Raw genomic sequence first — 25,161 nt, 5'->3', positions numbered from 1 at the left:
AAAAAAAAAAGGTCACAAAATGTCAAAAAAAAGGTCACAAAAGGTCATTCCACCTCTAAGCGACAGCAGGCGCAGCAGGCAACTCCTCTCCTTGGTCTTGATGTTTTCCACCTGGCAGGCGTACAGGCCCTCGTCCCGGTGGGAAGCGTTGGGCAACAGCAGCTCCAAACTCACGTTGGTGCCGTGCCCGCCGTTCGACCCGCCGAGGCGCAGCAGCGGCGTCGGCGGCAGCTCCAACGAGCGGCACGGCTGCACGGCCACAGCCCGCTCCCACCCGGACGCGTTGGTCACGCGGAACAAGGCCAGGTTGCCGTACATCAGCCCGTCGGCCTTACAGCGCAGGGTCACGCGTTCCTCCTCCAGGGGCTCGCTGGACGGCGACACGCTCAGCTCCAGGCCGCCTGTAGACAGAAGTTTTAAAAAATTATATATTATATATTTTTTTTAAGGTAAAAAGCTGCATATTTTTAAGGGGAAAAAAAAGTCAAAATATTACAAGCATAATATTGTCTTGTGTTTTTGTATTTTTTTTCAAGATATAAATGTTGATCAAAAGAGGTATTACAAGAATTAAGTCAGATATTGTGGAAATAAAAAGTGCTATACAGTATACAGTATTTAATTTAAAAAGAAAAGTTGTAATCAAGAATAAAATCATGTTTGTTTCATAAGAAGCTGTATATTTTTGTGGAAAAAAACAGTTGCAAAGTCTGACTTTTTAAAAAATAAAATGTGGTGTATTCTCAATGAAAAAAAATGTCATTTTACAAGAACAAAATTCCATTTTTTTTTAATATAAAGTTGTACATTTTCAATAAAAAAATACAATATTACAAGAATGATGTCAGATGTTTTGGAAATGAGGTCAATTTTAGGGTCAATTAAAACTTAGCTAATGCTAACAACTGGAAAAAAAAAATACACCAACTCACATAAAGTACAGATACCTAAAAACTACTTGAGTACAGTAACGTCGTATTTTGTACATCGTTACTTCCCATCACAGCCTGCGGACGATGGATGCCGAAATGTATCGTCATGACGATAATAGCGATGTCACCAAGCGAAAACTCACGAGTGACGTGGAAGAAAATGACCCGGGAATCCTTTCCCACTTTGTTGGCAGCCGTGCATCGGTACAGGGCGTGGACCTCGGCTTTCCGGAACTTCAAGGAGCTCACCATTTTCTGCCAACCAAAAAACATTCTTGTGGGTTTTTTTTCCTTGGCCCATGTGTCAATTGAGAGTACTGTGAAGATAAATCTTAATCTGGATCTTTATCGAAGATTCTTGCCCAAATTTAACTCAAAGGTTTTGCGGCGGTGTAAAAGCGGAGAGCGATTGTACCTTCTGGCCGTGATTGACATTAGTGGAGATCCGCTCCACGGGGTTGTGCGTGGTCCCATTGCCGATGTCGCGCCACGCTTTGCAGGAGACTATTTGCGCCTCAGACTTCGACAGTCCCGGCCTGTGTGACGAAAAACATGTAGGAGCAGGTGAGACGCTACAACACAAACTATTAGAAGTAAAACAAACAAAAAATTGGCCAGAAAAACTGACAAAAATTGGCCAGAAAAACACACAAATGTATACCAGAAAAATGACAAATAAGGTAATGATGAGTTAGACAGAACTTCAGCATCAACCAACCAACTGTAATTATGATTATACTACTGTGTTCGGTTTCGGTTAGTAACCAAGTACGAATTTGGGTTATGTCGGCCAAAAATTGCTGCCAACATTTTTTTTTAAATGGGCGGAGAAAAGCAGACATAAATGTGACAAAAAGCTGACCAAAAATACAAAACTGGCAGAAAAATAATTTGAAAAAAACATTAAGGAAAAAAGTGGGAAAACCTGACAGAAATTGGGGGACAAAACAGATTAATCGATTTGCCCCACCCGCCCCCAAAAAAAAAAGAACCTAAAAAATAAACTAAAGGAAAAAACTAACACTGCGATTGGCTGGCAACCAGTTCAGGGTGTACCCCGCCTCCTGCCCGATGACAGCTGGGATAGGCTCCGGCACGCCCGCGACCCGAGTGAGGAGAAGCGGCTCACAAAACGGATGGATGGATGGAAAAAACTAACAATAATGTGACAGAAAATGATCAAAAAGGATTAAAAAAGAATTTAAAAAAAGAAATCTGACAAAAAATATATCCCAACATTCAAAGAAAATAGAAAAAAAAGCTCAATTCTAGCACAGAAAAATAGACAAACATACATTCAGTGCAAAACTGAGGAACATAAAACTTTGGGCAAAAAAAATAATAATGTGACAAAAATAACTAGAAGGAAAGAAAACTGACAAAAAAGTAACAAAACATTATAAAAAAATTATTTAAATCTGACAAATGACAAAAAAGATAAAACAAACTCAAATTTAGCAAAACGAAAAATCTAGCAAAAAAATAAGCAACGATCTGGCCAAAATAGGGTGGGGGAAACTAAGAAACCTGACATAACACTCACCAAATTAATAATATGACAAGAACTGACAGCCGTGTGACACAACTTGGGCAAAAATTTTGAATATACTGATGAAATCTGACAACTGAAGTAAAAACAAAGGGGGGAAAAAACTAAACAATGCCTGAAAGTTGACAAGGTTTTTTTGGTTTGGCCCTCGTGTCAACCTTTTTGCAAGCCCCTAAAAAGAAGACATCAACAACCGACTGCTGCTTCCGTTCGATTTCATTTGAGTTCCTCGATTTCCTTGTTTTGCTACTTTGCATTTTCAGCTGAATGCGTCGCTTCAAGTTAAATCGGGTCCTCAAGGACGACCGAAAAAGAACACAACAGGAAAATTTAGCGCGGGACGGACACGAGGAAGCGGCGGGATGTGCGGACAGCAGATAAGGAGCGCTCTTCCCCGAGCTGTTGCGTAACCGCTTTCTATCGGATGACTGCTGGTCAAATCAAAATGGACGAGGTGCGGCGGTCATCTGCTCATTGTCTCCGACTACAGGTATGTTTTGTCAACATTCCCTCTCCCGGTGGTGGGAAGTAACAAAGTACACCGAACACAAGTGTACTTCTGCTTAAGTACACAGAGCGAGTAGTTTTTCTCCCCTCAAAGCAAACTCACACGAAGGCCTGCGGGCAGTCGCCCGTGGACATCCACTGCCATTGGATGTGCGTGGGTGTGGGGAAGCCCCGGGCGGTGCATCGCAGGACGGGGCTGCTGCCGAACAGGAACACGTCGGCGTCCACCACCACCACCTCCTTCTCGATGATATGAGGAGGAACTGAAAAAAAGTGAGAAAAGCGCAATTATGGACGCCGCCGCCGCCAACAGGATCGACTCTATCAAAGATTCTGATGACGACGTGCCATTGACCAGAAGCTGGAAAGATCTCCTCTGCTCGTCTTTGGTGATCTTGTTGCTGAGGACGATGGTGTAGTTCCCCGCGTCCGTTTCGGCGACGCCGCGTAAGATGAGGGCGTCGCTTCTCTGCTTGATCCGGTGCTCCTCCTTCAGGGGGAGGCCGTTTTTTAACCTGCAATGACGAACGCCCTCAGCATGAGTCCTCAAGAGGGGACTTGAGACATCTTGTTCCAGAAAATGTTGCATTCATCAAAGTTTTGTTCGACTTTTCAGGCTTATTGTTCCAGAAAACGTTGTTGCAACTCAAAAGTGTGTTTGGGTTTTCAGGTATATTGTTCAAGAATATTTGAGGTGAACGACAAGTTTTCTTTGCTTTTAAGGCATCATTTTTTTTTGGGGGGGGGGGGGGGGGGGGGGGCTTATGGGGCATATTTTTCAGAGAACATTTTTGTGAATTTCTGAATTTTGTTTGATTTATGAGACCTATTTTTTCCAGAAAATCTTGGTTGAACTCCAAGGTATATTTCAGAAAATGTTGCTTTTTTGTCTTTTGGGACTAATTGTTCAAGAATAATTTCTACTCCAAATTTTGTTTGACTCTTGAGGCCTATTTGTTCAGAAAATCCTGGTTGAAATCTAAATTGTTTGAGTTTTGAGACATAACATCTTCAGGATATCTTGACTGAACTCCAAGTTTTGAGGCAGATTGTTCCAGAACATTTCGGTTGAATTCCAAGTTTGGTTTGACTTTTGAGGAATAATTTCACAGGCTGAATTCAAAGTTATATGTTTGGTTTTTGAGGCACAATTTTCCAATACCATTTTGGTTGAACTGTACCACTTTTGGGGCATTAAACATTATAAAATAGGCAAGTTTTAATGACATCACACATGAAGATTGTTTCAACTCCCAAGTTCAGTTTGACTTTTGAGGCCTGTTTTTCCAGGTTGAACTCCAAATTGACTACTTTTTCGGGCGTTCCTGTGTCTTCTCCTCATTAACGTGGCATCAGTGTCATTGATTTTGTTTAGTAAAGCCTTTTTTTATTGGCCGGAGACTTAACTTACCATTTAAAGTCTGGTTCTGGGTAGGCCGAGTACTTGACGGGTATGGAAGTGGACATCAAGCCTCCCACATTTACCTCCCACACCTTAGTCCATGGCTCCTTTATGTCGATGAACGGCTTCTCTGGAAATGCTCACAAATTCAGCGCGGGAATCCTTTTCGTCGTTTTTTCGTTTGGAACAAACGTACCGTGGACCTTGAGAAAAGCCGAGGCGCTCTTCTCCATGGCTCCGCTGGAGGCGGTGCAGGTGTATTCGCCGGTGTGCTCCACCGTCACATTGTCCACCACCAGCTTGTTGGACAGCTCCAGCGAGTCCCAGTGCTTTTTCTTGTGCGGCGTCATGTGAGCCGCCCTCGAACCGTTGCCTGACGTCTGAAGGAAAGACACGTTGTCGACAGAAATAAGAAACGAGCTACGTGCATTCGTGAGAAACCAAACCACTAGCAGAGAGATTTGTTTCTAAATAACGTGTTTGAAGATAATTGCTGTCTATGTCATACTCAACAGCAAAGATATTCAGCTGTTTTTTACCATTTCAATTTTGCAGTTAGCTAACTACTTATGTTTGCACTCCGAAGATGTGGATAGTCCTCCTCTGGCGTGGCCACTTTAGAGTGCCCCATTGTAGGCTGTGAGTGCACGCATGTGCCGGAGAGAAGCCGGAAGAGTGAGGTTAAAAAAAATAAAATAAAGGAAAAGCCCGACATGACAGCCAGCGTGCCTGTGGACAGGGGCACTGCGCTCGCGTGGCCTTTTTAGCGCACCTAGTTGTCGTGGTGTGGAAAAGCCCGGCATCCTACTGTATTGTAATCTACTTTCATGAAAGTGAAAAAATGTAAAGTTGAGAATAAATTTTTCTATATTTTGACTGTGGAGAAAATCATTTTGAGTTACATCATCTGTAAAGGGGATACATTTGACAATTGTTTTAGTTACTGGGTTACTATTAGCCATTGGTAGTGGAGTGGTTCACATAGCAGTACAGAAAGCGCGTTTTGGTTGCTGACCAAAGGCAGGCCGGCGTGAGTCCAGTTGAACTCGATGCCCACGTTGAGTTCAGTGTACGCGGTACAGCTGAGCTCCAGTCGCTCCCCGACCGACAGCCTGAGTTGCCCGGGGATCAGGGTGAGGTCATAGATCTTGTATCCTGCGGAAGAGGGTGGGTGGGGTGTTAGGCTACATGCGAGCAGTCGGCGGGCTCGCCCCTTCCATTGTTCTCCCGGGACTTCAGACGCTTTATTTTTCTCACCGACGACAGCCACCACGTAGAGGGGGGACTCGAACGCCTCGTCGCCGATGCGAGTCTGGCAGGACACGATGCCGGCGTAGCTGATCAGATGGCTGGGAATAGTGAAGCCGGTCCTGGCGTCCCACATGGCATCTTTCCCGTCGGGATGGAACTCTTTGTTTGGATATTTCTAACACACAGGGGGGCGTAGAGTTTGAACAGAGAATAGATGAGGAAATAAAACAGAAATCCTAGTTGTCATATTTTGCAAATGGACAGCCAAGAATTAATAGTTACAAATAGTTAATAGTTACGGCACACAATGAAAAGCCTGTGTCACCGGTATTGCACAGTCTTTTTTTATATACATCAATGTGTGCTTTTCATTTGTTTTTTGTTTTGTTCAAATTTTTAAAAAATGTGAGGAACTCTTGCTACTCATTGGAACGCATTGAAAATCTATTATTATAATAATGATTAATTATTAATATATATTAATAATAATAATATATTAATTAATATATGACAAGAACTGACACCAGTCTGACAAATATATATATATATATATATATATATAAGTTTACTGTTAAAAACCACCCATCAGAACGGATTGGTTGGGGTGGGGGGTACTATATATATATATATATATATATATATATCCTAGCTTTCTTATTTAATATTTATTCACAATTTGTATTACCTTTTATATTTCATTTGCCTTCGGCTAGCTTATTGCTAACGCATGATACAAAACACCATAGACGGGCTAATGAACAGCATCGACAGTTGTTTTGTTTTAACATTTTAAGCAACAGATATTTGAACACAAATTGTGCAGCAACACACGGAGACAAACAATATACCAACACTCACAGGCCTATTTTCTTTATACTCTCTGGAAAACAACTAATATTATTGCAGTTTACTGAGTCACAGTAGTTGTGAAAGTCTTCTTCTTTTGTGTCTTCATGACTGTATCTTACGGCCCCCGGTGCCCGTGTCGCCCACACCAGAGTGTGTCACAATTATTGACTTGATTATTTACATTCTTTTTAATTATGTTATTACTATAAGTAAATATGTACAGTGCTCTTTTCCTTATTAAAACACATCACGAAAATCATTGTTTTTGGGGGGGGGAAGGAATGCATTAATGGCATTTCCATTCATTTCAATGGTGAAAATCATTTGAGATAGTTTTGAGTTAAGAGCCTGGCCACGGAATAAATTTTATTCCTATCTTAAGGCACCACTGTACAAAAATGTAAATGTTAGTGCCCCCTCAAATGACAAGAGAAGCAATCTCCTTACAATATGAAGTGTCACATTGAGGTTTTCCAGAGATCCTCGACACGGGATGACCACCCGCTCGCCTTCCCGGATAAACACCGGCTCGTACGCCTTCTCGGACGGAACAAACGGCACCCTGTCATCTGCAACCACAAACAGCTTGTCTCAAATGTTACGTTCAAGTACCCCCGGCCCGTCTTGAACCGGCAACCGTACCGTGAACAAAAACGTGAACCGCCACCGACGTCTTGCCGCTTTCGGCTTTGAGATCACGGTAGGAACACCGGTACTGTCCCGTCTCATTGACGGTGGCGTTGGTGATCCGCAGCTCCGTGCAAAAGAGTCCCGATCCGCTACAGTCGATGATGGAAACGCGAGCGCTGGTGGGAGGGGTGGTCCATCGCAGGTACTGCCGGCCCCTGTGGAAGACCCATAGAGTTTCATGGGACGGCGTTTCATGGGGTGACATTGGAGGGGGGCGGCAGAAAAAGGCGGACGTACCTGCATGTGAGCTCCAGGTTGTCGGATTTGTTCATCCTGTGGACGCCGTGGACGTTCAGCGTTGGGGGGTCGGACGTGAAGCGCAGCTCGATAGCTTTAGGGGGATAAAGTAGGAGTACTGACCACAGTGAATAGTATAGCGCTGATTTTTTTGGAATGTCGACCAACTTGATGGCGACCAACGACGAGGAGGTCTTCCTTGTAGAATCTGCAACCTGATCACTAACACCAATTTCAAAACCTGTTGTTTTGTTCTCAAATGAAGACATCTGGGTTTCAGATCAAAAGATGAATATGAGACAAAAGTTCAGATAACCAGCTTTTATTTCATGGTATTTACATCTTGTACTGAGCAACAGACATCGAACAGTTCACCCGAGGGTATCAACAGAACTTGATGACTGAAACATTGTGAGAGCTGTGAAGAAAGACCCAAAGACAACAGGCAGTGACATCACTGCCGACCTCCACATGCCAGGGGTGAAGGTATCACCACTGCCCGAAGACTTCGAGAGAAGAAATATACAGACCGTACCACAAGATGCAAACCAATCATCAGCAAAAAGAATCAGAATGCCTGATTTTACAGAGCGGTACAGAGTGGCGCTACAAAGGTTTTGGAGCAAAGTTTTTATGGACTTATGAGTCCAAGATTAACCTCTACCAAAGTGATGGAAAGGCAAAAGTATGCAGAAAGAAAGGATCTGCTGATGATCCAAAACACACAAGCTCATCTGTGAAGCATAGTGGTGGTAATGTCATGGCTTGGGCTTGCATGGCTGCTTCTGGAACGGGCTCACTCGTCTTTGTTGATGATGTAACTCATGATGGTAGCAGCAGAATGAATTCTGAAGTCTATAAAACCATTTTGTCTGACAATTTACAGAAAAATGCATCCAAACCTATTGGGAGACGCGTCATCGTGCAACAAGACAATGACCCAAAACACACTGCCAACACAACAAAGGACTTCATGAGGGGGGGAAATGGAAGGTCTCAGACTGCCCAAGTCAATCAACGGACCTTAATCCAATAGAGCATGCATTTTACCTCCTGAAGAGAAGACTGAAGGGAGAAATCCCCACAAACAAACAAGAACTGAAAGAGCCTGCAGTAAAGGCCTGGAAAAGCATTTCAAATGAAGAATGCAACAGTCTGGTGAAGTAAATGGGTCACAGGCTTGATGGTTAAAAATGGACTGTTAAAGATTCCTGCTGACACTAGTTTCACCAACTGACATGAAATTGGGTAGACACATCTGTCATGAGAGAATGCACAAAAAAAGTGTGAACAACCCACGGCTGCAAACAAACAGGAAGACTGATATTTTGGTTTGTAGCGGCCGGTCATTTTGGGAAAATTCAGAACGGACGAATGAATGGATCCGCCTTTTGGGAGGGCCTCAACATGCCTAAAAATGCACCAATTTTGGTAAAGCCATGCAACTTAGTGAAAATTAATGTATTTCAGGGGTCCCGAACACAATCGCCCAGAACTCACGCTATTTCATCTCCTGGAAAGTTAATCAAATTAGCCCCCGACACCAGGTTTGCCAATCAATACGAAATTGGGTGGACATGTCTATCGTAACAGGGCGCACAAAAAAGTCTCAAGGACCCGTGCCCGAAATTGAACAGGGAGTGGGCCATTTTAGTTTTAATCAGCCATTTCTTACTCAGTAACACCAATTGGAAAATTTGAAAGAAAAAAGAACACCTTCCAACACTCGTTTCACCGACCGATACAAAATTGGATGGACAAGTGCCACAAATTGAAAAAGAGGTTGACCATTTTGGCTTAAAAGCGGACTCGTGCTCTGAGTAACTCATACTCGAGTATTCACCCTCATGAGCACCAGTTGGAAGCAGATATACTTGGGTCTGTGGGATGTGTGTACATATGTGAGGTCTTGAAGCATTTAATGGGCTTCTTCAACGGCAAACCCATCCAAGCATGCCTTTATACAGTAGACCATGCTGAAATGCAATACAGCCATCCCCAAATGGCTGCCGCCAAGTCAAAAGCATACAATTGTCCAAATTGTCTTGATCAGGGTAATAATCCATCCTTTATTATGCCCCAATAGTTTTATCCTTATAGTGCATTAATGATCATTACAACAGTCATTTCAGCAATTGCCATCACTAATCAATCAACTCATAGGTTTTTAACTTCATGTTTTTGTGAGACTGTGGCAACAAGTTTCCAGTGCGGCAACAAAATGGCGGAGCTGTGTCAAAACAGGAAGCCGGGAAAGATGGGCCGGGTCAGGCTCAATAGGCCCGGGCCCTGGCTCGGCCTAGGTGGGGTTCCTGTTTCGGAGGATAAGGGCTGACCCCCACCCACCCCACGTCAGCAGACATTGTGTGGAAAAAAACAAGTCACAGGGAAACACAATAGAACCTTACTGGAACTATTTTATATCTGAAACAAATGGAATAGACAATAAATCCCATTCAAACAGTCTCTAAAGACAATTAAATGTTCTTACCAGCAACATAGCAAAGTTCCAGACTGAAAAAAACAATAAAAGACACCCTAGCCATTATTCCACAAACGAACTCCAGGTATAATTTTGGAAAAAGTTGACAGAGGCAAAAAAAAAAAAAAAAAAAAAAATCCGTTCAACACCAATCCATCAAACCAAGGGTGCTGTAGAACCAGCGACCGGTGCTCAGCAGCAGGTCCCCATGGAGGTGGATGTGCTTCTGAGAGAGGGCAGAGGGAAGGCGCACTGAAGCTGGGCAGCCTGCAGGGGAGGAGCAACCCGGACTGAGTGGACACCTCCACTTGCAGGACCATCATTTGCATTTCAAACAGAAATCCCGCAAAATAGACACGTCAGACCTGGCATTTGTCCCCCTTTGCCTTTCACATAGTGATACCGTAAAATAGCTGTAAAAAAACTGGCATTTGTCCTGCTTTTCCCTTTCACACATTTCCCGCAAAATTGTAACATATAATATTTTCACACAGAGATCCAGAAAAAATAGCCAGGTCAGACCCCCCAGAAAACATTCCTTGGCAAGAACCCAACCACTGCGCTCTCTGCTCATCGTGCATACCACCACCCGCACCCTCCGTTCCAGTAGTTTATTTACCACTTCATTCCCAAAGTATGCACCACTTTTGGTCGATCTTCCTTTCCATTGTCTTCCCCAAACTTCTGGAACACTCAAAAAAAAAATTAAACACACCTCATTCCTCCAATATCATTGTTTAAAAAGTCAGGTGGAGGTACTGGACATGATCGCTACACCTGTTCTTAGCCTGCTTTAAACCTTTTTTTCACCATGTGCTATGATGTAATGTAAAATATTATGCAACTATATCACACTGAACACTTTATTGTCTATGTATTTGTATTTGCTTTTATTTTTTTGCTTTGTTTGTACGCTGCCAGGTCTTCGTTGCAAATGAGAATCTGAACTTAATTGTCTAACCTGGATAAATAATTGTTAAATAAATAAATAGCCCATCTAGACTAATAACAGTTATCCCCCTTTTGCTTTCACACAGAGATCCCGCAGGATAGCCGCATGAGATTTTCATGCCATGTGAGTGTTTTTAATTGTTTTTAAGGATGTTTTAACAACCATATGCATCACTATGGGGGGTATTCTGTGCAACAAACCATCAGCGTGAGTGCCAACTATTTCCGAAAAATTCGGGAGTGGGGGCCCAGTGAGGGTGCTGCTTGGCACTGTCAACAAGAAGAGGACACTGGCTCCGACTGGGAGGGAGGGGAAGAAGGAAACAGTCCACACTTCCTCAGACAGGATGTTGCGCTCCTCAAAAAGGCATCCTGGAATCCAGAATCTCAAAGGCCTCGTTCCTTAGATGTTGACTCGCCAAAGTACAGAGAAGGAGAGAGAGCTCAGCAAAAAAGGAAACATGATGACTGACGTGTGAAGGCCGGCGTGGTAAATGAGCCTGGCCTTGTGTCAAATAAGTGTGTGTGTGTGTGTGTGTGTGTGTGTCTATGTGTCTATGTGTGTGAGAGAGTCTGTTTATTTATTTATTTACATTTTAAAATATATGGTCCATTTGTGGTTTGTAAATGTTCCCCTGTGGCAAACAGGTTGAACTATCTTATGTATTTTTAATCCATCAAACAAATAAATCACGTTTATAGAGAGAGAGAGAGAGAGAGAGAGAGAGAGAGAGAGAGAGAAAAAAAAATCTATATAACCAGGTAGCGGTGTTACAAATTAATTTCCGTGACGATTACTTGCACCCAGAACCGTTGTACTGGACTATTTTCCCTCCGGAAATATTTCTTTGCGTCTCTATCGTCAGACGGGCCGTTTTCGGTGTTACACAAAACAATCACAGGTGGTTTAAAAATGACTTGGAGCGGTTTCGGCTTTCGTCTGATAGATTTCGTGTGGTTAGTTTTGTCTTTTTCTTTTTTCGCTGCCCTTTGGGCGCGCAAGATAGCAAAGCGCTTGCCCCCAAAATACCAAACGTGTCGTGTTAACGTCTTGTTCCAGGATCTGATTCGATACGGAAAAACCAAACAGAATCTCGTACGAGACGACTGGTTGTGCGTATTTGACGTCCCAAAGAGGTAAACTACTTGCACAAAACATTGTTGAAACTGTATAGATATTCTTATCAAGCTGTAAAAAATAATAATAATAATTTTACCTCGTCATTTAGGTGGTTCTGGCACTTCTACGCCACGTCGCTTGTTTGGAATGGTCTTCTATTGGCTTTCAGCTTGAACGTGACTCTACGACACCATTTATATCCCAATTGGCTGACAGACTTAATAAATGTTCTATCTGGCTCATTACACACGGGAAATCAAGGTAAGCTGATTAATACTTGCAGTTTTGTGTCCAACGTCCGCTGTGCAGCTTGATAGATAGCGTATGATGTGGTATGCTTTGGAGCCTATAGACAGCACACGATGTGTTATGCTTTGGAGCATGAAGTGTACTCTTTGTGCAAAGTTTGGCACTTGATGTGGTAGGGTTTGAATCTATGAGATTTTCATTTAATTTCTTAGCGGTATGGACGGACGCATGAACGGGATGTGTTGTGGTATACTTTTCTTGTGTGTTGTCTCTTCCTCACGTAGGTCTGCATGTTAGCACGGTGTTGCTGCAGCTGCTGCTGTGGTCGCATTCTCTCCGGAGGCTTGCGGAGTGTCTCTGCGTCAGCGTTTTCTCCGACGCCGTCATCCACCTGCTGCAGTATGTCTTCGGCCTGGCTTACTACCTCCTGCTGGGGTTGACTGTGCTCTGCTCGGACCACCAAACAAAAGGTGGAATTGACCCTATCTACGTGTCTTGCCCGATACTCTGCTTCTTGTTCATGTAGGATGCTCTTTTTTTTTTATTTTTTATTTTTTTTTATAGCAAGTGGGTCTCTCTTATCCCAACTGAAGTGGTTTCACCTGGTTGGGATTGCACTTTTCGTTGCGGCCTCTGTGCTGCAGCATCAGTCCTTAGTGCTTCTGGCTGGACTCCGTACTGGAAAGTCAGGTGAGCTTGTGTCACTACTCGACTGGCCACATTCACACCTTAGCGTAATTTTTAGTGATGGGTGAGTACCGATACCAGGTAATGGTTTTGTGCCGAAACTTTATTTCAAGGTATCGGGTACTGGTGAAGGCTGCAGATACCAGCCACCGATACTTTTGGGGGGAAAAAAATCTGACATCACTAGTAGTTAGTGCAACACCGCAGCGGTTTGACACATCGTAAATTCATCATGTGCGTCAGGAAAAAAAAGAGAGAGAAAGAGAGGTATTTAATCACAATTTTATGTATACAAACTACTAGTATCGCGGTCGGTGAGTACGCAAGAGGGAATACTCGTAATGGTATCGGTCTGCAAAAAAAAAAGTGGTATTGAATGTCACTAATAATTTTGGTTAATTTGAACACAGCCACATAGCCAGTTATATGAGGGTGTGCACACTTGTGCAACCACATTATCTCAGTTGTTTATTTAGTCGGTGGAAAAAGTTTTGAAATAATTCATGCAGGTTATGTAGGTAGGTGGGTATGTATGGTTCATATTAAAAAAAAAAAAAACATTTGGGAAAAGAGAGCCACAGTCGCGATACACTTTTGAGCCGTTTATTGAAGGCTGAGACAAAAGTAAAACAAAGTGAGCGACACACACATACTCGTGAAGGTCACAGCCACAGGCCAACCCACCTGACCCCGCCTATTAAAGGCACATGCATGTACTTAGACGTTACTTGTACAATATGTACAGTATTTTCAATACATTTCATGATTGCAGATTTTGTTTGTGTGCAAATATGTTTACGATGTATTTAAAAATGTAAATGTGTTTGAAGTCAATCTTCCATGATATGTCCCCTGTAAGGTTGCTAACTGTAAATAGACTAGTAAACGTGTGTTTCTCATGTTTTGTCGGTCCAGGAAGGGTGGAAACGCTGGCTCACCGGATGCCAAAGGGCGGCTGCTTTGAGCTGGTGTCGTGCCCGCACTACTTGGCCGAGCTGCTCATTTACGTCTCGCTGAGCCTGGTCGCCGGTGGTCTTTCGCTCACCTGGTGGCTGGTGGTCCTGTATGTACTCTTCAACCAGGCGCTGGCCGCGCTTCTCTGCCACGACCACTACGTGGGCAAATATCCGTCCTACCCGGCACGCAGAAAAGCATTTATACCTTTTGTGATGTGATTGTGGCATCTAGTGTGTGTATAATGTATATTATGATCAATTCAATTGTATGTATTTATTTTGTGCTTTTTCAGTAAGTGTTGTCAATGATAACAGCCAAACAAATTTTAAATACAGTCTGGTTATTGCTTTGGTCATTTTTACGAACTACTGACGCAAGTGTGCTGATCATGTGATATGAATCATTCCTTTGAATGAAAGCTTATTGTGTATTTTTATGGAATAAAATAATTGTACAAGCTAGACCTAATAACATGAGCACTTTGAGGAGAGATTGGCAGTGTGCCTGCATTGTGTTAAAGTGAGAACCATTCCTAATATTTGGATATTGGAATATTTTATTGCTCTTACAAGTGAAATGTGTGTTTTCGTGAATAGTGGTGTGCTTTGGAACATGAGCTGTTCCTTTCGATGTTTGACACATGATGCGGTATGCTTTGGATCACACGTGTCAAACTCAAGGCCCCGGGGCCACATCCGGCCCGCCACACTATTTTATGTGAGCAATTCATTTACGTCAACTTCCATAATTCTTGCTCAAATCTGTACCCACATTTCAAAGCGTCATATGTAATACCCCCTTGATGCCTATTTAAATTACTAAATGAGATATTGCAAGCATTTTGGGGGGGTTACCAAACCCCTTTTTACAGTAACTTGAACTTACCCTTGACTTCTGATTTAAAAAGTAGTTAACCATCAATTTGTTGTGTATATGTAATACTATGATGAGGCCATGAAACTTTATATAGTTTCATAAATTTATATGATTTCAAAGTCATAACAGCCCTCTGGTGAAAACCGTACATACAATGTGGCCCATGACAAAAATGAGTTTTGACACCCATGATGTGGTACGGTTTGGATAGTTAGATGTTCCTACAGATGGGTCGGTAGCTAAATAGGACGTGGTGTGGTATGCTTTGGATCATGAACACTTCCTATAGAGACAGACGCATAGATGGGTGTACCTATTGAAGTGTCCCTCTCCTGTCTATTTTAGAACTTCACAAACTACCGGAATATTGTGCTTAACGGGTTTACATTTTCGTATTTTGTGATTGGCGTTTGAGACCATCCAATCAGTGAGCCCTCAACCAAATAAGACCCGCCCGCTTAATGGTGCCTCATAATAAGACTGACCAATCATAGCGGCCATTTCTCCTCCATGCGGCAGTTAGAGGAGAACAACTTCCTCCGACTACAGTCTGTCTGTTTGTGACATTAGATGACTCGACGGCTAAGATGAAGTTGGGTTGTTCGGCTGCCATCGGCGGGCTCTAGGGACTCGCAGAAGGGTGAAAGTAAAGCGAGAGGGCGGCTAAGAAGCCATTAAAAAAAGCATAAGAATACGAACAAGAATGCCTGTCAGGGTCGGCGGAGGTGATGGACGGGCAGCTGGGAGCTTCTTTCTCCCGCTCGCAGCTTCGGTCTTCTTCGTGTTGCTGGTCGAAGTCGCTGCTATCCCCGAGGAACCAAACTCCGTCAAGGAACAGGCTCCCGTCGAGGTAACTTATCACAAATGTTAAGTTATCGCGAGTGAACTCGTTTTTAAGCGACGTTTCCTGCTTTAGCATTCGAGCTAGCCGCTACATGCTAACTGAGACGTGTCATGCATAGGGGACTCTGCTAGCAAACCAAAACACGTAAAGTGAGTGTTTCCATTCGACAATAGATGAACAAGTGTATGTAGCACACAAATATATCATTATAAGAGTACATATTTGATGAAGGGGGTTAATTGCATGCGAAGTAGACATACCAGCTCGTGCCGTGCTATTTTTACACACTCGACGGACATAACATTAGGAACATTCTCCCAATGTAATGCAATTCAATATACCATTCCCCTCATATTCGCGTCTTACAAATTCACCTTTTCGGGGTTTATTTCTGTGGAACATGTACCAAGCTAGAAGCTGAAAAACTTTAGCATTCCCCCTCCCCCTTTCTGAAACGCCCTCAGATGCCATCAAAGCCCTGCTTAAATGGCAGTGGTACTGTAATTGGTATCAAGGAAGTACATTGTTCCATTTTTGGAGACTGTCCTCCGTTTTATGCTGAAATACTTATCTATTTTGCTGTGTTTGGGCTTTGCGCTGTCTGGTATAAAAGTATTGTTTTGGCACGGTCTTGAGGCATCTTGCTGTGAGGGGAGGAGCTTTAATTGGACAGCCCAGTGCCCTGTCTAATAGAAAAGTACTACTTTGCTGACAGCCTGTGGCATTTACAGGCAATTATAAAACGTTTTGGGAGGTGATGGTGTCAATTACTCGCAGATTTTAGCTATTTGTGGCAGGGCTCGGTCCATAGGGGTTACCAGCTCTTCCAGCTCCTTCCCTCAGGTAGGCGCTTCCGATCAATGCGAAATAGAACTAGCAGACATTCCAACAGCTTCTTCCCTCTTGCAATCAACTTCTTAAACACCTAACCTACAATTCCATTGCATCATGCTGGCAATTTTTTGTCTTTTTGTCTTGAGTTTGTTGTCACATTTCTGTCGGGCCACTTATATAGTACTCATGCACTCACAGTAGTAGTCACACCACGCTGCACTATTTGCATATCTGTTGTTGACCAATACTGGCCACTCATGCCAGAGTAGCATCTGCCCCATTTGCACACTGACTGAGGAGTATCTGCAACATTTGCACAACCAACATTGTCCCAGATTATCGTACTACTTGCTTGAAGTCTCGACGCCCTTTGCACAATGGTCATTGCACCGGACTATTGCAATATTAGTCATTCGAACTGCTCTAAGTGCTAGAGGACCCTGCATCTTTTTTGCAAAATTGTCCAAAAAAAAAAAAATGTACCGACATTACCAGATAACTAGCAACCCTTTATTGCTCAGTGACTTTTTTTCTCAATGTCTTTGTCTCAAAAGTGTTCTGTCAATTGACTGTCTGTTGCCGTACTAGAGCAATTCCAATTACCGGAGACAAATTCCTTGTGTTTTTTGGACATACTTGGCAAATAAAGATGATTCTGATAATGGCTAATTGGCTTTATTGGCCACACAACGAAATTGTCTGCAGTAGTTGGCGCAACTCTAGTATAACAACAAACAGTTACTATGATGAAATATACATTTAGGACATAAAAGCATGAGTGTGGAAAGTCATTGAGCAATGAAAGTGTACCACCAGTGTGGCAATAGTGATATGATGGCAAATGATGCAGTGTCCTTAAGCAATTTAGAGCAGTTTAAAGTAACTAATAGTGAAATGATCTGGTAGACTGGCGATTGTGAAAATGGTGCAGAGTTCTCAAACAAGAATGGCCAGATCAACAACAGAATGTAAATAGTGCAGTGTGATAAAACGGTGCGTGTACAAATAAGTGTCCTGACAGATATGTGCAATATTGGCAGCATGTTGCCATGAAATTGTAAATTAACTTTTTAAGAAGTTAATAGCAAGGGGAAAGAGCTGTTGGAATGTCTGCTGTTTTTTTGTTTGTATTGTTTGATAGCGCCTACCGGAGGGAAGGAGCTGGAATAGGTGATGACCAGGGTCCAAGAGGATTTTGCGTGCCCTTGTTTTAGTCCTGGCAGTGTGCAAGTCCTCGAGAGGGTAGCGCAATTTTTTTCAGCAGCCTTGACTGTCCATTGCAGTGTGATTTTGTCTTTTTATGTGGCAGCATCAAACCAGATTGTGATGGATGAGCACAGAACCGATTCAATGACCGCTGTGTAGAACTGCCTCAACAGCTTCTGTGGCAGGCCATGCTTCCTCAGAAACCGGATGAAGTACATCCACTGCTGGGCCTTTTTCAGGATAGAGTTGGTGTTGGTATCTCATCTCAGGTCCCAAGAAACTGTAATTCCCAGGAATTTGAAGGTCTCGACGGTTGACACAGGGAAAGTTGGACAGCGTGAGGGGCAGCTGTGGCGAAGGATGTTTCCGGAAGTCCACGATCATCCCTACCTTCTTGAGTGTGTTCGTTAAGTGTCCTCTATAGCCTGGCGGCATTGGCGAAGTTCGGCTTGTTATTGAAACCGTGAAATGTCTTGGTTGGTACACACACGTCTTCATAGAAGTTGATGTAGTATGTAATAGTGTCCGTATATTCATCCAAGCTGCCAGTTGAAGTTTCAAAGGCACTCCAATCTTTGCAGTCAAAACAGTCTTGAAGTTCCATTTTAGCTTCATTACTCCACTTCTTCACCACAGTCTTTGCACATTTGTTTGTTTCCTGTATGTTGGTATTAAGTGAATTAAATCGTGATCAGACAAGCCCAAAGCTGCACGGGGAATAGCACGATACGCGTAGTATAGCAGTGGTGTAGTGATGCAGCTCGAGTGAGAGACAAGTTTTGTCTGTTGTGGAGAACCTAAGTTTAACCTACGTTTTTAGCAAAGTTATGGCGAGTGTTTGTTGCGTAATTCCGGTGCATTTCTTTTAAATCAAAGCAGCTGTTTATTTTTTTTGAGAGTTATGTTTTAAGATGAGTTTCAAATGATAGTGAAGTGTTTTCGGATTAAAGTTGGTTATATACTTACTGTTCAAACTATTTATATAGCCAATTCAAAACTTTTTTGGGGGGGGGGGGGGGGGTTCAGTTGGTTTTTAACTATTCATGGCAGGGCTTGGTCGCTGTAATCCCCCAAAATGGGTAATACCCATGAATCATGAGGGGATTATTGTACAAGAGTTAAATGAATAAAACTCCCTTTGTAAAGATTATAATGCTGATATATCTTTACAGAAAGCACCCAGTGCCCCTTCCTTGCTGCTAGTGGTGAAGGAAGATGACTCCGGCAAAGGAAACCTGGGATTCATCCACGCCTTCGTTGCCTCCATCTCTGTCATCATCGTGTCCGAGTTGGGCGACAAAACCTTCTTCATCGCTGCCATCATGGCCATGCGGTACAACCGGCTCACCGTGCTGGCCGGCGCCATGCTGGCCCTGGGCCTCATGACATGCTTGTCAGGTGAGTGATATAGTGGAAGCTCTAACACAGGGGTGTCAAGCTCATTTTCGGCGTGGGCCACATCGTAGTTATAGTTTCCCTCAAGAGGGCTGTAATTAGTGTGAAAACCATATACAGTGGGTACAAAAGTATTCAGACCCCCTTACATTTTTCACCCTTTTTTTATATTGCAGCCATTTGTTAAAATCATTTTAGTTCATTTTTTCCTCATTAATGCAGACAAAACACCCCATATTGACAGGAAAAAACTGAATTGTTGCAGATCCTTTCCAGTTCTGTCAGGTTGGATGGTGAACGTTGGTGGGCAGCCATTTTCAGGTCTTTCCATTGATGCTCAATTGGGTTTAAGTCAGGGTTCTGGCTGGGCCATTCAAAAACTGTTACGGAATTGTTCTGAAGCCACTCCTTTGGTATTTTAGTTGTGTGTTTAGGGTCATTGTCTTTTTTAAAGGTGAACCTTCGGCCCAGTCTGAGCTTCTGAGAAGGTTTTCATCCAGGATATCACTGTACTTAGTCGTATTTGTCTTTTCTTCGTTTGCAACCAATCTCCCTGTCCCTCCAACTGAAAATCACCCCCACAGCATGATGCTGCCACCACCATGCTTCACTGTTGGGACTGTATTGGACAGGTGATGAGCAGTGCCTGTTTTTCTCCACACATGCCACTTAGAATTAAGGCCAACAATTTCTATCTTGGTCTCAGCAGACCAGAGAGTCTTATTTCTGACCATCTTGGAGTCCTTCAGGTGTTTTTTTTTAGCAGGCTTTCATGTGTCTGCACTGAGGAGAGGCTTCTGTCGGGCCACTCTCCCATAAAGCCCCGACTGGTGGAGGGCTGCAGTGACGGTTGACTTTTTACAACTTTCTCCCATCTCCTGACTGCATCTCTGGAGCTCAGCCACACTGATCTTTGCATTCTTCTTTACCTCTCTCGCCAAGGCTCTTCTCCCCCAATTGCTCAGTTTGGCCGGACCATTTTAAGGATCATTATAAGAAATGGACTGCATCTGAGTTCAATATGAGTGTCACATCAAAGGGTCTGAATACTTATGGCTGTGTGATATTTCAGTTTTTATTTTTTAATAAATCAGCAAAAAATTCAACAATTTGTTTTATTTCTGTCAATATGGGGTGCTATGTGTACATATTAATGAGGAAAAAAATTAACTGAAATGATTTTAACAAATGGCTGCAATATAACAGGGAAAAATATAAGGGGGTCTGAAAACCCACTGTACAGTGAACCGTAACAATAAAGCGTCAACACCATGCATCTAGCATGTACATAAACATTAACCCATGTTACATGTGAAAACAACTGTATTCAGTAGTTGAATTATTCAACACAAATTGCAACAGTTCGTCTTGGAATTGTCGCAAAAAAAAAACATTAAAAGAAAAAGCAAAATGCATGCATACAGGACTTTGTCCTGTGATGCTTGAACTGGTTTTGTCTAACTTCACATTGGATTAACATAGCTGTATGATTATGTCATAGACTTTTGATTCCTCTTGCACCCCTCGCTCCACAGTGCTGTTCGGCTACGCCACCACTATCATCCCCAGACTCTACACCTACTATGTATCCACCGGCCTTTTTGCCATCTTCGGCGTGCGCATGCTGCGCGAGGGCCTGAAGATGAGTCCCGATGAGGGCCAGGAGGAGCTGGAGGAGGTGCAGGCTGAGATAAAAAAGAAGGACGAAGAGGTAAGATTAGAGTCCAAAGGCTGCGGTTTTTGCTTTGTTTGATTTTTATTTTTTTAACCGAAGGAAATATAATTGTATACATCCCAACAATAAAACCAAGGTTTTAAATTAAAGGTGAAGCACAAAAGTGTAAGTAAAAAAATGTCTCAGATATTAATCCATCCATCCATTTTCTAGAGTCCTCATTACAGTCACGAGTGACCTGCAGCATATCCCAGCTGACTTTGGGCGAGAGGTGGGATCCACCCTGGCCTGGTTAGCAGCCAATCGCAGGGCTAACTAAAACTAAGGTAGACTGTCGGTACGACAGTGATGTCCTCCTCTCTCATGACTATCTAGATGTGAATAGAGTCCAATCGTTGATTTACAGATCCTTCCACAGGAGGGACAGGTAAATGATTTTGTGAAGGGCTGTGTTTGATGTCGGTCGGACTCTTCGATCCAGATAGTGTTGAATTCCCTCTTCTTCAAATGTGTTTGTCTGAACTTGTACTAGGTGTCTTTTGGATGTTATAGTGTCCTTGCATTTGGCCAAGTGGGGCAGTGATCCATCAGCTCTGTTGAAACTAGTTGGATTCTCAGGGATTCCTGAGAATTAAATGACCTGGATGAATGAGTGTTCGCGGACAAACTAGGTGGATGTTTTTGACTGTTGGCATCCATTTTGTTATGCACATTTCCGCCACTTATGGGACTGGTGTGGAACTGCATCACCTGGTATGATGTCAAGTGTTTTTAGTTGGCAAGTTTTTGCAATAACGAAATAATTTATATTAAACTTTTGTGCAGATCTTTCTAATTGAAGTTCTTCAACTGATGGCAATCTACTGGTTTTGTCTTAATGAAGCTTCACTCACTTCAACATACTTCCTTGGCAGCAAAGCAAAACTTCTCTGAATAAAGCGCCTCAACTCACCTGAACATAGTTCCTTGGCATCAAAATATCACATGATGGTGACAAAGCACTGCTTATGTCTAAATGAAGCACGTCAACGCACCTCGACACTGTTCCTTGGCACAAAGCAATACTTGTTGTCGAAATGAAGCTTCAACTCCAAGATAGTTCCTGGGCAGCAAAGCCATATTTTTATCTGAATGAAGGTTCTCTACTCACTTGACCATAGTTCCTTGATGGCAAAGAACTACCTTTGTGTGAATCAAGCTCCTCAACTCATTTCAACATGGTTCCTTGGCACCAAGGGGGCACAAGATGGTTAAAAAGCACTACTTTTGTCAAAATGAAGCTTCTTAACTCACTTAAACATAGTTTCTTGGCACCAACTAGGTTCCACAGCAATAATTATATTTCGAAGTGCTTTGGGCTTAGCACAAAAACATCGAATCGGTGAGTTGTTCAGTGACTAATCAAAAATTGGTCCCACCCAAAAATTGCAAACAGGTGACTGCGAATAAACAGGGGAACATTGTACATTACAGTGAAACTCCCTCTTTTTAAATCTGCTTAGTTACAACGTTCCAAAATGGGCAACGGCGTGCCAGACGTGGAGGCGGGATCTGGCTCGTTATCGCCACCGTCGTCGTCCAGGTGGCACAGCGTCATCTCGCCCATCTTCATCCAAGCGCTGACCCTCACCTTCCTCGCAGAGTGGGGAGACCGCTCCCAGCTCACCACCATCATCCTGGCTGCCCGTGAGGTGCGTCATGTGACACAGAGCACAACACTTTTTAATGGATTGTATACAAGTAGTTGGGTCATTGGAGTGCCTGCCCACCCGTTAAGTGTGAAATTACACAAGTCAATCTTTTGTGAGGGAACCCTTAAGATTCTTGTCGGATTGTGATGTCATTGTGTGGCAAAGTTACATAACACTGCCCCCGCACAGTTTCTCCCCCCCCCCCCCCCCCCCCCCCCCATGAAGAGGCAGAGCCGCCACTTTCAAGCAACGGCCGGGCAAAACGGAAACGCTGTCATGTCAAAGCCAAAAAGCTGAGCGAAGTTACCAGCTTTGGCTTCTGATAAGCGACACATACAGAGATACCTTGACTTATGACTGCCCCATCTTAACAGTATTTCGAGTTACGAACCATCGCTTGGTTGATTTTGATTGATTTTTATTTTTAAAAATTATTTGTATTTTTTTCGCTGCTCAAGTTTAGTGTGATGGATGGAGCAAATGGAGCAATTAATGTACTAAAATTCCCTCCCATGTGGGTACGGGGATCCACAGTCCTCGATGCACTATCAATCGATTATTGAAACAGGACAGTCAAACACACAAACGAAAAAAAATTAGAACATTCACAGGAAACTGCTATAGGCCACAACTCGCTCTCACTCGTAAACTAACCGACCAACCCGATGCCTGCTCCTTACATCACTCACCAAGCTATGCCCTTTAAAGGCACTCATCCAACACACAAATACTACACTAAGTACAGTAATTAGACTTTATAAAAAAAAAAATATATATATTTACATAATTTAGTTTTTATACAGTACAGTGCTATTCTTTTTACAACAAAATTGTGGGTTTTTTGAGGATCTGGAATGGATTAATTCATAGGCGGGTACGTTTTACTTCACACGCTGTCCTCTCTAGTCATGGTAATGAGGAAAAAAAAAAACGTGGTAGGCATTGGCTCATTTGCATGAGACATGACCACCCCCTTAAAACAGGGTCATTTCAGCAAGGTTAAAAAAGGTGAAAAGCATCCTGTAATTATTGTGATATTTTGACAAAAGCATGTCACAGACCTATTATGAAGACACTTGAAACTGTTTTTTAAATTGTGAAAAATGCATATTATTTCTACTTTCCAACCAAACCAGGATCCGTTTGGTGTGGCTGTGGGCGGCACGCTGGGACACTGCTTGTGTACGGGCCTGGCCGTGATTGGAGGCCGGATGATTGCCCAGAAAATATCCGTCAGAACAGGTGCGACCACTCGCATGGGAATTGAATTGAATTGAATTGAATATAACATAACAGCAACACCGTGACCGAGTTGTTAGCACGTCTGCCTCACAGTTCTAAGGTTCAGGATACAATTGTCACTGCTCTTCTCACCTTTCAGTCACAATCATTGGCGGAATCGTCTTCCTGGCGTTTGCCCTCTCCGCCCTCTTCATCAAGCCTGATGGTGGACTGTGAGAGTGTCGCTGAAGGACTCTTTTGAGTGTACATACTGTATTTGATAGTCGCTGTAAGAGATTGTACCATGTTGGCTGCGTGTCGGTAAGCCCAGGGTCTCCTCCACTGCAGCCTGTCTAGCTCCAAGGCATTATGGTAGGTGTAGTTTGAAGACGACAAGGATGTTACTGAACTTGAAGATGCACAGTTATTTCCTCACAACCTTTTATTTTGAATTGATTTTCTTTTTTTAAAATGTGTTACTCAACATGCGGCAATTGCTTCTTTGGTGATCTTTTAATTCAGGAATACATGTAATCCATTTCCTTTATTGATACTGTATGTTGTTCTTTTTTCTTTTTTTTTTTTTCTGATGTATTGGGGTGCAAAGCCTTTATGGTCGCTGTCACTCCACAATGTATTTTCTCTACAATCTATTTATTTAGTTTCATGTTCCAGAAATAGGTGGCCAGGAAATATTTTTGTAAATGTTTGACAAGTCTGGTGTGAACTATGTAATACGCCGCAATAAATTAAGCATTCGATTGAATGCCTTTTAAAATCGAATTGCTCATTAAAAAAAGTTTTCCTCTGAGTGAGCCAAAGAAATTGTTACACTTTGACCTGACAAAATCACCACCCCAACTAGAAATTCTGTAGAAATTGCGTGTGGATGCCTAAGAGCTGTCTCCATTATTTTGAAATGTTATCATGGGAAATTGAATTTGAAAATTGAAAAATAATAACAGTACTAATAATAATAAGAAGAAGAATAATTATAAAGTGGCGTATTAGTAGTTGACTATTTAAAAGTTAGAATGGTATGAATCTCTTGAGAAATTGTGATTCGTGTCCATGTGGGAATAACTATGGTACTCTTTAAAAAGTATAAATTTGGGTCATTAAGATGGTTTGACTCAGTTGAGAAATGTGTAATGTAATTTGGTAAATTTTTAATGGAAGCTATTGAATTCCTCAAAAATGTTTTTTTAAAAGGAAGATTAGAAATGGTAAAAAGAAAATGGTGATTTTTTTTTTTATTTTTTCTCCATTTGGGAATTATATCATGGAAATTATAATTTATGGAAGTTAGGGTGGTTTCTATCAGTTTTGAAATTGTGAATTAGTAAATGTTTTCAACTTCTCAGGGACTATGTGGAATTTATCCAAAAGTATATTTATTTATTTGGGCGGGAGGGTGTTGGAATGGTTTTAATCTGGAGAAATTGGGAATTTAGAAAATGTGTATTGATTTGGGAATGTTCGCATGGAAAATTGAATTATTTCCAAAAACGATAAACTGTACAGAAATTGGATTGATTGGACAATAGGATTTTGGG

The 25,161-nt window shown here is 42.5% G+C and overlaps 3 protein-coding genes across 3 annotated transcripts in view; 2 read left to right on the top strand and 1 right to left on the bottom strand.

Annotated features, from left to right (window-relative positions):
• kdr (kinase insert domain receptor (a type III receptor tyrosine kinase)) overlaps positions 1 to 10,154 on the bottom strand; it is a 28,678-nt gene extending 18,524 nt beyond the window's left edge. Inside the window, exons 1-13 of the mRNA XM_061683237.1 lie at positions 9,909 to 10,154; positions 7,418 to 7,511; positions 7,133 to 7,335; positions 6,938 to 7,059; positions 5,648 to 5,816; positions 5,406 to 5,545; positions 4,587 to 4,770; positions 4,400 to 4,520; positions 3,337 to 3,503; positions 3,092 to 3,251; positions 1,348 to 1,468; positions 1,076 to 1,187; positions 54 to 401 (exon numbers count right to left, since the gene is read on the bottom strand). Of these exons, the coding sequence (XP_061539221.1) occupies positions 54 to 401; positions 1,076 to 1,187; positions 1,348 to 1,468; positions 3,092 to 3,251; positions 3,337 to 3,503; positions 4,400 to 4,520; positions 4,587 to 4,770; positions 5,406 to 5,545; positions 5,648 to 5,816; positions 6,938 to 7,059; positions 7,133 to 7,335; positions 7,418 to 7,511; positions 9,909 to 9,963 (1,996 nt within the window). The 5' untranslated portion in view covers positions 9,964 to 10,154. The remainder of the gene's footprint in view (positions 1 to 53; positions 402 to 1,075; positions 1,188 to 1,347; positions 1,469 to 3,091; positions 3,252 to 3,336; positions 3,504 to 4,399; positions 4,521 to 4,586; positions 4,771 to 5,405; positions 5,546 to 5,647; positions 5,817 to 6,937; positions 7,060 to 7,132; positions 7,336 to 7,417; positions 7,512 to 9,908) is intronic.
• An 862-nt stretch (positions 10,155 to 11,016) lies between these two features.
• On the top strand, positions 11,017 to 14,363 carry srd5a3 (steroid 5 alpha-reductase 3). The gene is made up of 7 exons (XM_061684207.1): positions 11,017 to 11,273; positions 11,717 to 11,807; positions 11,911 to 11,987; positions 12,080 to 12,231; positions 12,504 to 12,689; positions 12,784 to 12,909; positions 13,822 to 14,363. The coding sequence occupies exons 1-7, from the start codon at positions 11,017 to 11,019 to the stop codon at positions 14,079 to 14,081; spliced, it is 1,149 nt and encodes a 382-aa protein (XP_061540191.1). The 3' UTR covers positions 14,082 to 14,363.
• An 882-nt stretch (positions 14,364 to 15,245) lies between these two features.
• On the top strand, positions 15,246 to 24,862 carry tmem165 (transmembrane protein 165). The gene is made up of 6 exons (XM_061683305.1): positions 15,246 to 15,589; positions 18,796 to 19,021; positions 20,554 to 20,729; positions 22,196 to 22,384; positions 23,521 to 23,626; positions 23,766 to 24,862. Exons 1-6 carry the CDS (start codon positions 15,443 to 15,445, stop codon positions 23,840 to 23,842), a joined length of 921 nt encoding a protein of 306 aa, XP_061539289.1. The 5' UTR covers positions 15,246 to 15,442; the 3' UTR covers positions 23,843 to 24,862.
• Positions 24,863 to 25,161: the final 299 nt, after the last annotated feature.

This window comes from Phycodurus eques, chromosome 8 (assembly GCF_024500275.1).
Source record: "Phycodurus eques isolate BA_2022a chromosome 8, UOR_Pequ_1.1, whole genome shotgun sequence".
NCBI classification, from domain to species: Eukaryota; Metazoa; Chordata; class Actinopteri; order Syngnathiformes; family Syngnathidae; genus Phycodurus; species Phycodurus eques.
This window is presented reverse-complemented; position numbering and strand designations above follow the sequence as displayed.